Source organism: Hypanus sabinus, chromosome 13, assembly GCF_030144855.1.
Source record: "Hypanus sabinus isolate sHypSab1 chromosome 13, sHypSab1.hap1, whole genome shotgun sequence".
Taxonomy (NCBI): domain Eukaryota; kingdom Metazoa; phylum Chordata; class Chondrichthyes; order Myliobatiformes; family Dasyatidae; genus Hypanus; species Hypanus sabinus.
The window spans coordinates 6,993,212-7,008,840 of record NC_082718.1 but is presented as its reverse complement, the minus strand read 5'-3'; the positions used below and the strand labels follow the sequence as shown (position 1 = coordinate 7,008,840).

Here is a 15,629-nt window from a genome sequence, read left to right as displayed (position 1 = left end):
TGTTGGACTAAATAGAATCAAATCAGTAGGTCACTGTGAAAGAACTACTGCATATCTAGGGCCGAAGATATTCTACAATTAGTGGAAATCTGGATCAACCCACACAAAATACTGGAGGAACTTAGCTGGTCAGGCAGCATTTGTGGAAGAAAATGACCAGCCAACATTTTGGACTGAGACAATAGACAATAGGTGCAGAAGTAGACCATTCGGCCCTTTGAGCCTGCACCGTCATTCTGAGATCATGGCTGATCATCTACTAAATGAGGAAGTGTCATTTATCCTGAAATCATCTACCCTGAGGAAGTGTCATCAGTCCTGGCCTGGAATGTCAACTGTTCATTTTCCTTCACAGAAACTGCCTGACGTGAGTTCTTCCAGTGTGCTGTACATGTTAATCCACTTCTGTATTTGTATGAATTTTATTTCCTTAAGAATTTCATAATGAATTTTAACTGGAAGATATATACCCAATTCTATTTCACAAGCTGTAATAAATCTGCTTCCTCCTATCTGTGGCACGTGGCCAAGTGGTTAAGTCGTTGGTCTAGTGATCTGAAGGTCGCTAGTTTGAGCCTCAGCGTGTTGGGTCCTTGAGCAAGGCACTTAACCACACATTGCTCTCGATGACACCAGTGCCAAGCTGTATCGGCCTGGTGCCCTTACCTTGGACAACATCAGTGACGTGGAGAGGGGAGACTTGCAGCATGGGCAACTGCCGGTCTTCCATACAACCCTGCCCATGCCTCAGTCAACTTCAAAACTGATGGACAGCTGAAGAACTACACAGACATCCACAGGATAGTAAATTTCATGGAAAGGAAAGGAATGGAGGGTTATGGGCTGAGTGTGGGTCAGTGGGATTAGGTGAGAGTAAGCGTTCGGCATGGACTAGAAGGGCCAAGATGGCTTGTTTCCGCATCGTAATTGTTATATGGTTATCACTTAAGCTCAAAATAACTTGCTCTCTTAAAAGACAGGTTCTTCAAGAGATAATACTGTAGCTAATCAGAGTCAACTTAGTCATCAGAATACACCAGAGCACAGGGAAGGGAGAGGGAAGTATTTATTTTAATGCAAAGGTAAGGCAGATGAAAGCAGGGCATGGATTGGCTCTGGGAACTGGAATATCACAGTCCTAACAGAAACGTGGCTGAGGGTTGGGTAGAACTGGCAGCTCAGGATAGGGATGCTGTAGGCGTGACAGGGGTGCAGGTAAGAGAGGAGGAGGAATGGCTTTCTTTACGAACATAGAACGGTGAAACATAGTACAGGCCCTTCAGCCCTTGATGGTTAAAGCAGGCAACATTTAATGAGAAATTACAGTCAGAGGGTGGTAAATCTGTGCAATTTGTTGCCATAAGCGGCTGTGGAGGCTAAGTTTTTGGGTGCATTTAAGGCAGAGATAGATAGGTTCTTGATTAGCCAGGGAATCAAAGGGTATGGGGTGAAAGCAGGAGAGTGGGGATGACTGGATGAAGTGGATCAGCCCATGATTGAATGGTAGAGTAGATCTGATGGGCTGAATGGCCTACTTCTGCTTCTATATCTTATGGTCTTATTTAAAAGCCATCTAGGTAATCACACGGGTAGGAGAGGTTTAGAGGGCTGTGGGCCAAATGTGGGCAGATGGGACTAGTTCGCCATGTGACACAGTCAGCGTGAACTATTTGAGCCGTGGAGCCTGTTTCTGTGCTGTATGTCTCAATGCTCCAGCAGTTTATCCCCATCTATATCAGAACATGGCAGAATATTAAAGAAATATATTACATGCCTTTCCACAGGAAAAAACAATCCCAGTCTCTCCATAAACGATTGTTTCTGATCACTCCCTATTGAAGAGTATTCAAGCAGAGACCTTGTCATCAGCCTATTGTTAGCAATGGATGGGAAAGGAGGGCTTCTCGGAGACTCTCTGTCCAAATCTCTGGATCTGCACATTTGAGCAATTTAAGCAAGGATTTCTGGATCGTGACCAAGCTTGGGACTGCAGGCAGTTTTCCTCTTCCTAGCACTGGAGTATAAAGGGCAAGGGTCTAGCACAGGTTAGGTTCCACTACTGTTGAAAATATGAATACTCATGAATTCTCTTCATTTGTACAAAACCACAAGCAGCTCTCTTCACAACCATGCACACTGAAATAAAACACACTGTCCGTGGTCAGTCAAGGGTGACACAGTATTGTAGTGGTTAGTACAAAGCTTTACAGTACAGGTGACACGGGTTCAATTCCTGCTTCTTCCTAAAAGGAGTTTGTACATTCTCCCCGTGACCATGTGGGTTTCCTCCCAACTCCAAAGAGAGACCAGTTGGTAAGTTAATTGGTCATGGTAAATTGTGCCATGATTAAGCTAGGATTAAATTGGGGAACTGCTGGGGTGCAAGGCTCGAAGGACCGGAAGGGTTACTCCATACGGTGTATTAATAAATAAAACCACTGTCCGTATGGCAAACATGAGGAAATCTGCAGATGCTGGAAATTCAAGCAACACACACAAAATGCTGGTGGAACGCAGCAGGCCAGGCAGCATCTATAGGGAGAAACACTGTCGATGTATCGGGCTGAGACCCTTCGTCCCTATAGATGCTGCCTGGCCTGCTGCATTCCACCAGCATTTTGTGTGTGCCACTGTCGGTATGCTATGGTTTCTTTATGTAGTGCCTAGTAGGCTGAGTTGCTATTGGCTCTACAAACCTGGAGGATGTCATTTCTCGTAATATACCTCGGTAGTACATGCTATGGAGAATGATTACATTTAAGAAAAACAAAAAAAAAACTATAAAGAAAGAGAGAGCCTTTCAGTCCACTAACATCTGTCCTAAAGGTATCCAAATATCATTGAAATGAGGAATGTTAAGATATTGGATGCAACTAATGAGAATATACAGTTGGTCTTGTAGGGGAGAGCTTTTATGTTTAAATGTGCTGTAACCGTCAGAAGGTCAATGATGAGTCAACTGTGCTTTGAGAGAAATTAAATTTATGTGATACTCTTTCCAGTCTTGAGGCATTCTAAATGCTTTACTGTCAGTAGAGTTGTGAGATATAGGAAGTACAGAGCTAATTAATGCACACTAAATTCCCATTAACACCATTTACAAATTAACCAGTTTTATTGTTGCAAATTGCTATTATTGTAAAAAAGCTAACTTAAAGAAGTTCAAAGTAAAAAGTATGTATTGTTAACATTATAATACCCTGAGGATAATTTTCTTGCAGATATTCTGAGTAGAACAAAGAAATACAACAGAATATGGGGGTGCCATGGTAGCATAGCGGTTAGTGCAATGCTATTATATCTTGGGGTGTCGGAGTTCGGAGTTCAATTCTGACACTGTCTGTAAGGAGCTTGTACGTTCTCCCCATAACCACGCGAGCTTCTTCCGTGTGTTCCAGTTTCCTTCTGCGATCCAAAGATGTACTGGTCAGTCGGTTAATTGGTCATTGTAAATTGTCCTGTGTGATTAGGCTAGGATCAAATAGATGGGTCGCTGGGCAGTGTAGCTCATTGAGCCGGGAGGGCCTGTTCTGCACAGGATCTCTAAATAAATAAGTAACATCAATACTATACTTACATCCACTTGAGATTGGAAGAAGAGCTTTTATTGAGCATTTGATCCATAAACCCTGATAATGCATTCTTTCAGTAATACAGTTAAGTGCCAAGTTAGAATGTGTACTGTGCATATTCGAGTACCCAAAATGAGGCTCAAACCCGTGTTCCTCCGATTTGGATGAGAATGTTGCCAGTGATCACCAAACAAGAACCCTAGAGAGGATATGGGACTAGAAAGCTAAGACAGACAATCTTGAGGGTTAGAAAACACTGAGTGAAATCAAAATAAATGATTGGTACAAAGTGCATAATCATTGGTTATTTGGATGTTGATGTTCCTGACTTTGTAAAAGCCTGTGTTATTTTTTGCTAAAAGTCTTACTGTTTTTTTTTGTGCAAATAGGGTGAGCCTGGACAGAAAGGTGAAGCTGGGCAGAATGTAAGTTTCTATAACACAATTGGAGTGATACAATGGAGGGGAAAACTCCTTTGTGTTGGCTTGACAGATGTGAACATAAACAGAGTATCTTTTTGGTATGAAACTAACACACCGTGACTGTTTCAAATCAGCTTGGTAGAGATTACGGACTACAAAAGAATGCTTCAGGATGTTCTGACCTTACTTCTGGGGGAACGCTCACATCAATGAAATGAGGATTCCTTCAACTCACTCACTGAATATAGGAGATCACTCACTTTGCATACTTGAGTACGTTTTGGAATTTTCAGCACTTTGGCAAATTGAAGAAGATCAATGCATGGTATCAATATTCTGGAAATGTATTCAGCACTTTTTGGGGTTTTCTTGCTCACAATTACATGGAGTTATTTTCAGTCATGGTACCTTGTTTGAAATTCTAGATTAGTCACTCTTTAATAATGCTGGTAAACTGTGGAATCCCAGAACCACAGATAATTTTATTAATATGAATCTGTTTCTAAAATGTGAAATGTTAAAGCTTTTGTCTCAGGTTGTCCTAATACCACTTTCACACTTGCTCCCCATTCCCTTGATTCCTCTGTGGTTTAAATAACTGTCAATATCTGCCTTGAATACACTCAACAATGTTGCCTCCACTGTCTCTGGGGTGGAGATTGCCGAACATTCATACCCCTCGGAGAGAATAAAATCCTCTTCATCGTTACATGAAATGGGCAAAGTATTACTGTGAAACTATGCTCCTAGTCTAGATTCTCCCAATAAAACAAAACACCTCAGCGTCCACACTTTACACTCTGTTCAGAATCATGTATATTTCAATAAGATCACCTCACATTTTTCCATTCCAACATTTCAACCATTCTTCATATATCAATCTTTTCAGCCCAGGAAACAACCAAGTGAATCTTCTCTCACACGTTCTTCCCTAAACATGGAGACCAAAGCTGTATGCAGTATTTCTGATGTGCTCCTACCAGTGCCCTGTAAAGCTGCATAAAAACATTCCTAGTTTTATAATCTATACCCTTTGCAATAAAGGCTAACATTCCCTTAAGCTTCATTTCTTGTTGTAGCTGCACACTAACTTGTGCTTCATATACTAAGATCCCTCAGAATAATATTATTTCACAGTCCACACTGTTAAAATTATTTGTATTTTCAATAACATATATAAATAATATTTATATTCTGGAATCACTCCAGAATTCAGGAACTTTGGAAGATTACAGTCAACATATTCACTATCCTTGTCAATTCTTTGTCAATAGTCAATTCTATTAAGATTTTAGTATGCAAACCATCAGGTCCAGAGAAAATGTTGCCTTTAGTCACACAACAATCTATCTAGTGATAAAGATTATTTTAAGAGGTGCTTTATTAATCTTACTTTCCTGGAGCATGGAACTTGGGGGAGCATTGTTGATGCTCTTTTGCAGATACTCTCTATAGGATTATGGAATTACAGTTGTTTGCTATCCCTGTCGTGCATATAAAATGAGCTGTAGGTGTAGCACAGTCATCTAAGAAACAGTGCAATTTTCTATTGCCAATTATTTCTGATCTGAAGAAATCTTTAGATGAGAGAAAACCAAGGTTCATCAAATGTGCGTAATATTATCTAGACAGGTGCATGAAGATACTAATTAATCATGGCATGCAATCTCCATCAATCAGACCGTAACCAACCTGGAAACAAGGCAAAGAAACTTCCAATGATACATAGCTTTAGGAACTATTAGTCAAAAATATGTTCCATTCATGTCCTTCCTCTCAATTACACTAAATTTCTGTTTAAAGTTCTATTTTTAGAAAATATAGATTATTTATATTTTAATGACTCAAAACCAACTGACTGACATTGAGTATTAGCTGGTCATTAGTTGTCTGTTTCACAGATTGATGACTGACTGAAATATTGTTTCTGGAACTTAGTTTTAATTTCCCTACTTCTGCCTACATCTTAACAATTCCTTTAACCCTGTTCCAGCTTCTCCCTATGCCTCTCCTGTCGCCAGCACATGCCATCTATGCCTTTCCATTCTACACTTCTGGGTGCTTATCATTACTTCACTGAACTGAATTGAATTGAATTGAATTGAATTGACTTCATTTCTTACATCCTTCATATACACGAGGAGTAAAAATCTTTGTTGTGTTTTCATCTAAATGTGCAATCATTGTAATTTATAATAAATAGAACATTTTCATCTTTCATTATTTTTCATTTCCTTATGAAAGATAATATAGTATTTGTTACAGCATAGGTATGATTGTTTTATATGAACATTTAAAGATATTAGCTTTTGGGAGTACTTGCCTGCTTTAATGATATTTCCTGATGCAGGTCTTAGTGGGACAGAAGGGCAACCCAGGGGTTGTTGGACATCCAGGACTCCCTGGCGTTCCAGGCATTCCTGTGAGTACATTACTGTTCGTTCCCCATATCTGTTTCTTCTCACATAATTTGCTAAGCTCCAGAAACATAGAACATAGACGGGAAAAGGCCCTTCAGCCCACGATGTTTGTGCCAATCCAATTAAATTGGTAATCAAATAGGCAACCTAACTGCTACACAACAACACGCACAAAATGCTGGAGGAACTCAGCAGGCCAGGCTGCATCGATGTTTTGGCTGAGACATTTCAGCAGGACTGGATACCTCATCTTTTTTTCTCCAGTCCTGCTGAAGGGTCTCGGTTACAATATCGGCAGTTCTCTTTTCCTGAGGTGCAGTCTGATCTGCTGAGTTACTCCAGTATTTTGTGTGCATTGCTTGGATTTTCTCTTGTTTGTGATCTGCCTATGGAATGTCCACGTCCTTTCCTTTTCCTCACACTCATGTACCTATCTAAACATTTCTTGGAAGTCTCTAATGCATTGCAAAATGTTAAAAAAGCTGAAAAACCTGAAGTAAAGTCACCCGGACCAGATGAGCTGCGCCCGTGGGTTCTGAAAGAGGTAATGGTAGAGATTGTGGGTCATTAGTAATGATCATTGGACTCTGGCATGGTACCAGAGGACTGGAAAATTGCAGATGTCCTCCACTCTTTAGAAAAGGAGGAAGGCAGCAGGAAGGAAATGATAGCCTGAACTTAGTGGTTGGGGTTGGGAAAATGTTGGAGTCAATTGTTAGGGATGAGGTGATGGAGTACTTGGTGACACAGGACAAGATGGGACAAAATCAACATGGTTTTCTTAAGGGAAAATCTTGCCTGACGAATCTGTTGGAATTCTTTGAGGAGATTACAAGTAGGATAGATAAAGGGGATGCAGTGGATGTTGTATATTTGGATTTTCAGAAGGCCTTTGACAAGGTGCCACACATGAGGCTGCTTACCAAGTTAAGAGCCGATGGTATTACAGGAAAGTTACTGGCATGGTTAGAGCATTAGTTGATTGGTAGGAAGCAGTGACTGGGGATAAAATGATCCTTTTCTGGTTGGCTGCCAATGACTAGTGGTGTTCTGGTGGGGTCAGTGTTGGGTCTGCTTCTTTTTATGCTTTATATCAATGATTTAGAAGATGGAATAGATGGCTTTGTTCCCAAGTTTGCAGATGATATGAAGATTGGTAGAGGGACAGGTAGTGTTGAGGAATGAGGTAGGCTGCAGAAAGATTTAGACAGATTAGGAAAATGGGCAAGAAAGTGGAAAATGAAATACAATGTTGGAAAATGCATGGTCATGCACTTTGGTAGTAGAAATACATCTATAGACGATTTTCTAAATGGGGAGAAAAATCCAAGAATCTAAGAGGCAAGGGGTCTTGACAGTCCTTGTGAAGAACACCCTAAATGTTAACTTGCAGGATGAGTCAGTGGTAAGGAAAGCAAATGCAATGTTAGCATTCATTTTAAGAGGTCCAGAATACAGGAGCAGGGATATGATGCTGAGGCTTTATAAGGCACTGATGAAGCCTGACCTTGAGTATTGTGAACAGTTTTGGGCTCCTCATCTGAGAAAGGATGTGCTGGCATTGGAGAGGGTTCAGAGGAGGTTCACAAGGATGATTCTGGGAATGAACATTTGATGGCTCTGGGTCTGTACTCGCTGCAATTTAGAAGGATGGGGGAATTTCATTGAAACATTTTGAATGTTGAAAGGCCTAGACAGAATAGATGTGGAAAGGATGGTGGTCCAGAACAAGATGGCACAGTGTTGGATAGAGGGGCGTCCACTTAAAACAGAGATGTTATTCTTATTCTTCCGGATGAGTCTCCCACGAAGTATCTTGCCAAATGCCTTACTAAGATCCATGTAAACATCCACAGCTCTACCTCATCAATCATCCTTGTCACCTCATCAAAAATCTCAAGTTAGTAAGGCACGACCTACCTGCACGAAGCCATGCTGGCTCTCCCAATTAGGCCATGGTTTTCCAAATGCTCATAACTCCTATCCCTAATAATTCTCTCCAGCAACTTCGTTTCTTGAAGGATGTTTGAACCTGAAAGCACTGAATGCTTCAGACGAGGATTTTGCCCATTGGAATTCATGCTGATCTTGACTAAAGGATAACATTCATTCAATGCAATTCTAAATTGGATAAGTATTGTAGTGAAGCCCATTTTGCCTTGATAGAGATAAAATATATACTGGCATCTTTTTACACATAGAAGGAAAGTTTGGTTGGGTATCCTAGCCAATACTTAACCCACAAAGGCAACAATTATACCAGTGCCTAAGAAGAATGTGAGCTGCCTTAATGACTATTGTCTGGTAGCACTCATATCGACAGTAATGAAATGCTTTGAGAGTTTGGTCATGACTAGACTGAACTCCTGCCTAGGCAAGGACCTGGACCCATTGCAATTTGCCTATCACCACAATAGGTCAACAGCAGACACAATCTCAATGGCTCTCCACATGACTTTAGACCACCTGGACAACACAAACATCTATATCAGGATGCTGTTCATTGACTAAAGCTCAGCATTTAGTACCATCATTCCAACAATCCTAATTGAGAAGTTGCAGAACCTGGGCCTCTGTACCTCCTTCTGCAATTGGATCCTCTGTACCTCCTTCTGCAATTGGATCCTCGACTTCCTAACTGGAAGACCACGGTCTGTGTGTATTGGTGATAACCTATCCTCCTCACTGATGATCAACACTGGCGCATCTCAGGGGTGCGTGCTTAGCCCACTGCTCAACTCTCTATATATCTATGAAATACCATCTATAAATTTGCTGATGATACAACCATTGTTGATAGAATCTCAGGTGGTGACAAGAGGGCATTCAGGAGTGAGATATGCCAACTAGTGGAGTGGTGCCGCAGCAACAACCTGGCATTCAACGTTAGTCATAAGAAAGAGCTGATTGTGGACTTCAGGAAGGGTAAGACAAAGGAACGCATACCAAACCTCATAGAGGGGTCGTAAGTGGAGAGAGTGAGCAGCTTCAAGTTCCTGGGTGTCAAGATCTCTGAGGATCTAACCTGGTCCCAACATATCAATGCAGTTATAAAGAAGGCAAGACAGCGGCTATATTTCATTTGGAGTTTGAAGAGATTTGGCATGTCAACAAATAGAAACAAAAACTTCCATAGTTGTACTGTGGAGAGCGTTCTGACAGGCTGCATCACTGTCCAGTATGGAGTGGCTACTGCACAGGACCGAAAGAAGCTGCAGAAGGTTGTAAATCTAGTCAGCTCCATCTTGGGCACTAGCCTACAAAGTACCCAGGACATCTTCAGGAAGTGATGTGTCAGAAAGGCAGCATCCATCATTAAGGACCTCCAGCACCCAGGGCATGCCCCTTTCTCACTGTTACCATCATGTAGGAGGTACAAAATCCTGAAGGCACACACAGCAATTCAGGAACAGCTTTTTCTTCTCTGCCATCCAATTCCTAAATGGACATCGAATCCTACCTCATTTTTTAAATATACAGTATTTCTGTTTTTTGCATGATTTTTTAATCTATTCAATATACATATACTATAATTGACTTAATTGTTTATGTATTATTATTTTTTTTATTATTACTTTCTCTTCTAGATTACAAATTGCATTGAACTGCTGCTGCTAAGATAACAAATTTCATGTCACATGCTGGTGATAATAAACCTGATTCTGATTCAACGAACATCATGAAATTTGATCACTTCATCAATATCACATCTTTCCTAGACTTTTTCAACTATAGACTCAGGATGGAAATGCTTTGGTGTATTGTAAGAAAGATACTCATATCCCTTTACAGTTAATGTTAATTTTTTTGTGAGGTTGGAAATGTGGAAGCTAATCAGAGAACAGCAGATTCCCACAAAGAATAATGTCATAACAATCAGTAACCTGTTCTGTAGGAAAGGACAGCAAGGTTTCCCTGGGATAGTCAGCATATACAATTAAACAAATATAGAAGTAATGCAGTACAAGATGTCCAACAACTGTCACCTTACAGAGATCACAACCCAAAGTCTCAATGCGCCCCAAGAAGGATGCTAAGGCTTTGGAGAGGGAGCAGAAGAGGTTTACCATGATGCTGAATAGTTTAGAGGCCATGTACCATCTTAAGAGGTTGGATAAACATGGGTGTTTTCTCTGGGGTGGTGCAGACTATGAGGAGATCTGTTAGAGATTTGTAAGTTTATGAGAGGCATAGATAGATTAGCTGAGGAGTATCTGTTTCCCAGGGTTGAAATGTCTAATGCCAGAGGGCATGATATGAAGGTGAGAGGGTGTAGGTTCAAGTGGAAGGTGAGGGGTAAGTTTTTTTTTATTCAGAGAGTGGTGGATGCCTGCAATGTGCTGCCTGGTATGGTGGTAGAAGCAAATACATTAGAGGCTTTTAAGAAACATTGGGATAAGCACATGGATGAAAGGAAGATGGGGAGATATCAGCCTTGTTTAGGTAGGAGATTAGTGTTTGGATGTTTTTGGTTTGCTTTTTAGCTGGTCAGTACATCATTGTGGGCTGAATGGCCTGCTCCTGTGCTGTCCTCTTCTATGTCCCATCTTCTATTCTATGGACTTCATTTTCCCTAAATATTTAATCTTCCTGTGTGACTACAGTTGATGAATGTCAAGAAGTTATCAGTGCTTTGAAAAACACGCCACTTGCTAATACTAAACTTACTATATAGCAAAGGAAGCATGTTGGTTTCAGCTTTCAATATTGTTGTGTGTTATCAGCAGGAGTTTTTAGGCACACGTCGCCATATCCAACCGGTACATTTCTGATGTCAATGTCCTCCGAGCAAGAATTATTAGATGGAAGTCAGGAAGGAAGCAAATATGGCTTTTCTCAGTCCTTACAACACCTGGGAATCATTATTTGGATTTACCAATTAGAGTCATTCAGTGTTTCTGATCTTCATGATACTAATATTAGAATGAACTGTTCTTCACATTACGTTGAGTGTATTTAAACAGTAGCTTGATATTATTCTATTTCAGGGCAAACCAGGAGCTGATGGAAAGCGTGGGCCACCTGGAAAGGAGGTACGTTTTCACTGATCAAACTGACCTTTTCAAAAAACTGAGCTATTTTAGATCATAGCTCCTTTATTTACGTTTATCCAAAATGTGGAGCTTAGCACAGTAGTGAATACTTTGTAAAACACTGGGTAAGCACCAGTCGATGACATGGCTGGGGTCAGCATGGTGCTTGACATTTGTGTGATATTGGACCAGCTCTTTGCTAAAAGGTGACACTCGTCAGCACTCCTCTTACAACGAGCTACTAAGTTGCACGTGTTCATTTTGGCAATATCATGTGAGTAGTTCACTGCTCTCCTCAGGCATGCTTTCATAAACATCACCACGGTATCTCACAATTTTACAAAAAGTAAGATTTTATACCCAACTGAATAATTGCCTAAAGGGAAAATAAATTACAGGGAGATTCATGAGAAATGAGCAGAAGAGAAGGATTAATTGGAAATCTCTATCAACAAGCTAGCGTAAACATCAAGGACTACAAAATAGCATCCATCTCTGCCGTACTTTTCTCTTTCGTTTGCTTGAGTGCACAGAATATACTGCATCTGCAAACCAAATGTAATCCATTCAATTTCGTATCTAATTAATTAAATGAGCAAGTGTAACTATGTTTCTTTTTCTCTACAGGGTCTGAAAGGTAACCCTGGACTGCCAGGTCATGATGTAAGGCAGAGTCACTTAATCATATTTCATCTTAAATGTAGTTTTAATTAATTTAGTGCCTAAATAATTTAGTGACCGAAGTCTAATGTAAGATTTACATGTGAGGGGTGTTGCGTGATGGATTATTTTGTCCTGTGCTCACTAATGAAGACAAGATGGATCTTGGAGGCATCTTTTAATGTGGCCTCCATTCTCGTTTTGATGCCAAGGAGCAAGTTGGCAGACAAGGGGAAATGCTCTCATTGCTCACATATTGCTGGGTTACCAATCTTTCCAGATTGCCATGCAAACTACAAGGATTAGATATTACTCTTGAAGTTGCCTTTGTGCAAACAAACATTGGACCTTAAGACCATAAGACATAGGAGAAGAAGTAAGCCATTCACCCCATCAAGTCTGCTCCACCATTCCATCGTGGCTGATCCTGGATCCCACTCAATTCCATACATCTGCCTTCTCACCATATCCTTTGATGTCCTGACCAATCAGGAAACTATCAACTTCTGCTTTAAGTACACCCACGGACTTGGCCTCCACCGCAGTCTGTGACAGAGTATTCCACAGATTCACTATTCTCTGGCTAAAAGATTCTTCCTTCCTCTGTTCTAAAAGGTCACCCCTCAATTTTGTGGCTGTGCCCTCTTGTCCTGGATACCCCCTCCATAGGAAACATCCACCCTATCTAGTCCTTCCAACATTCAGTAGATTTTAATGAGATCCTCCCACATTCTTCTAAATTCCAGTGCGTACAGGCCCAAAGCTGCCAAACACTCCTTATATGTTAACACCTTCATTCCCAGAATCATCCTTGTGAACCTCCTCTGGACTCTCTCCAAAGACAACACATCCTTTCTGAGATATGGTACCCAAAACTGTTGACAGTACTCCAAGTGCGGCCTGACTAGTGTCTTATAAAGGCTCAGCACTATCTCCTTGTTTCATATTCTATTTCCCTTCTTCCAATTTGTCTAAGACCTGCTGCAATTGCATTGCTTCCTCAGCACTACCTACCCCTCCACCTATCTTTGGATTATCTGCAAACTTTGCCACAAAGCCGTCAATTCCATTATCCAAATTATTGACAAACAATGTGAAAAGTAGCGGTCCCAATACTGACCCCTGAGGAAAACCACTAGTTACTGGCAGCCAACCAGAAAAGGCCTCCTTTATTCCCACTCACTGCCTCCTGCCTCTCAGACATTTCTCTATGCATGCCAAAATCCTGTAACAGCAACGGATTTTATCTTGTTAAGCAGCCTCAGGTGTTGACACCTTATCAAATGTCTTCTGAAAATCCAAGTAAATGACATCCACTGACTCTCCTTTGTCCACCCTGCTTGTTACTTCCTCAAAGAACTCTAACAGATTTGCCAGGCAAGATTTCCCTTTACAGAAACCTTGTTGACTTTGGCTTACTTTATCATAAGTCTTCAAGTACCCTGAACTCCATCCTTAATAATAGGCACCAAATTTTTCCTAGCCACTGAGGTTCAGCTAACTGGCTTATAATTTCCTTTATTTTGCTTCCCCCTTTTTAAAGAGTGGAGTGACATTTGCAATCTTCCAGTGCTCCGGGACCATGCCAGAATCAAGTAAATCTTGAAAGATCATGATCAATACATCTCTCCAACTTCTCTCAGGACTCTGGAATGTAGTCCATCTGGTCCAGGTGACTTATCCACCTTAAGACCTACGAGTTTGCCTGGCAATTTTTCCTTTGTAATAGCAACACACTCTTGCTCCCTGACACACATGGACCTCTGGCACACTGCTCGTGTCTTCCATAGTGAAGACTGATGCAAAGTACTCTTTAAGTTAATCTTCCTATTCTTTGTCTCCCATCACTACCTTGCCAGCATCATTTCCCAGTGGTCCAATATCAATTCACTCCACCATTTTACTCTTTATATAACTGAAAAAAATTGAATCCCTGCAGTTAACTTGGTGAAGGTACTCGATTATGCAATGTAGTAGAGCTATAATCATTTGTTTCAGTAGACTGCACATACCTGTGTAATTTTTTAGATTGTTGGGCAGATGCCACTGTTTTTAACTTCAAGAATATTTTGCTAGTTACAATCTTCAGCACCACTACAGTGCTATCATCTGGTTTTTGGCTGAGGCGATGCTCTCAGGCATTTGACTTGGTTGGCAGAAATCTAAGGAGGAGGCAAATAAATTCCTGGAGGCAGGTTAATTGTCCGTCAAGAGTTACCTCATCTCCCATAGTTCCCCTGATTTGGATATTGACAGTTGTGTATAATTATTTATCTAACAATGGGAATTTGAAGAACTTATTTTATTTGCTCTTTAACTGTAACACTGGGACTACAAAGATTATTCAGTATCAAAGACTGTGTTGTTCATCTCAAATGCTTTTTCTTTTGGTCTTCCTGGTAACATGGCAAGGTACCTAAGGCTACGGACTATACTTTTAAATATACTTCTTTTGAATTACTTTCACTGTAGTCTGCTGCATGTAATTTCCCTTAAGCAATGTACTTCTAAATCAACTTAATGACCCATAGATCTCACAATATTCTGAAGGACTCAGCGGACTGAGTAGGCAACGGCCCATAGCCAACGCCGGAAGTGCAGCAGGGGCTGGGGGAAGGATTTCAAGCCAGGCTAAAACACAGTGGGATGAGACCCTCTCTACCCAGCATCTTGTTAGCAAACGTGCAGTCACTGGAGAACACAACTGAGGACCTGAGGGCAAGATTGCTGTATTGGAAGGAAATTAGAGATTGTTGTGTTCTATAGCTGAGTGGACATAGCTCTCTCCAGGCATGCCGGATACAGCAATCAAACCAGAAGGCTTCCCAAGTTACCATATGGGCAGAACTGACGATGCAGAAAAGGTTAAAAAAAATGGAGGTGTGTCTTTCATGATATAACTCTTGGTGGTGCTCTGATGTGGTAGTTTTGACAAATTTGTTTTCTCCCGACCTTGAACACCAAAATGATCCAATACAAATCAGGTTTCTTATCACCAGAATGTGTCGTGAAATTTGTTAACTTAGCAGCAGCAGTTCAATACAATAAATAATATAGAAAATAAAATAATACCAATAATAAATAAATCAATTACAGTATATGTATATTGAATAGATTAAAAGTTATGCAAAAAACCGAGATAGTATATATTTAAAAAGTGAGGTAGTGTTTAAGGGTTCAATGTCCATTTAGGAATCAGATGGCAGAGGGGAAGAGATTGTTCCTGAATTGCTGACTGTGTGCCTTCTGGCCTCTGTACCTCCTGCTTGATGGTAATTGTGAAAAAAGGGCATGCCCTGGATGCTGGAGGTCCTTAATAATGGATGCTGCCTTTCTGAGACACCGCTCCCTAAAGATGTCCTGGGTACTTTGTAGGTTAGTGCCCAAGGTGGAGCCAACTAAATTTACAACCCTCTGCAGCTTCTTTTGATCCTGTGCAGTAGCCCACCCCCCATACCAGACAGTGATGCAGCCAGTCAGAATGCTCTCCACGATACATCTATAGAAGTTTTTGAGTGTATT

General features: G+C 40.8%; 1 protein-coding gene and 1 long non-coding RNA gene across 3 annotated transcripts in view; one reads left to right on the top strand and one right to left on the bottom strand.

Moving 5' to 3' along the window:
* The window catches only part of LOC132403616 (uncharacterized), a 331,526-nt gene that overhangs the window by 49,247 nt on the left and 266,650 nt on the right, over positions 1 to 15,629 (bottom strand). The gene's annotated exons all lie outside the window — the stretch shown is intronic.
* LOC132403613 (collagen alpha-1(VII) chain-like) overlaps positions 1 to 15,629 on the top strand; it is a 414,548-nt gene that overhangs the window by 191,851 nt on the left and 207,068 nt on the right. Inside the window, exons 54-57 of the mRNA XM_059987065.1 lie at positions 3,962 to 3,997; positions 6,345 to 6,416; positions 11,403 to 11,447; positions 12,075 to 12,110. Of these exons, the coding sequence (XP_059843048.1) occupies positions 3,962 to 3,997; positions 6,345 to 6,416; positions 11,403 to 11,447; positions 12,075 to 12,110 (189 nt within the window). The remainder of the gene's footprint in view (positions 1 to 3,961; positions 3,998 to 6,344; positions 6,417 to 11,402; positions 11,448 to 12,074; positions 12,111 to 15,629) is intronic.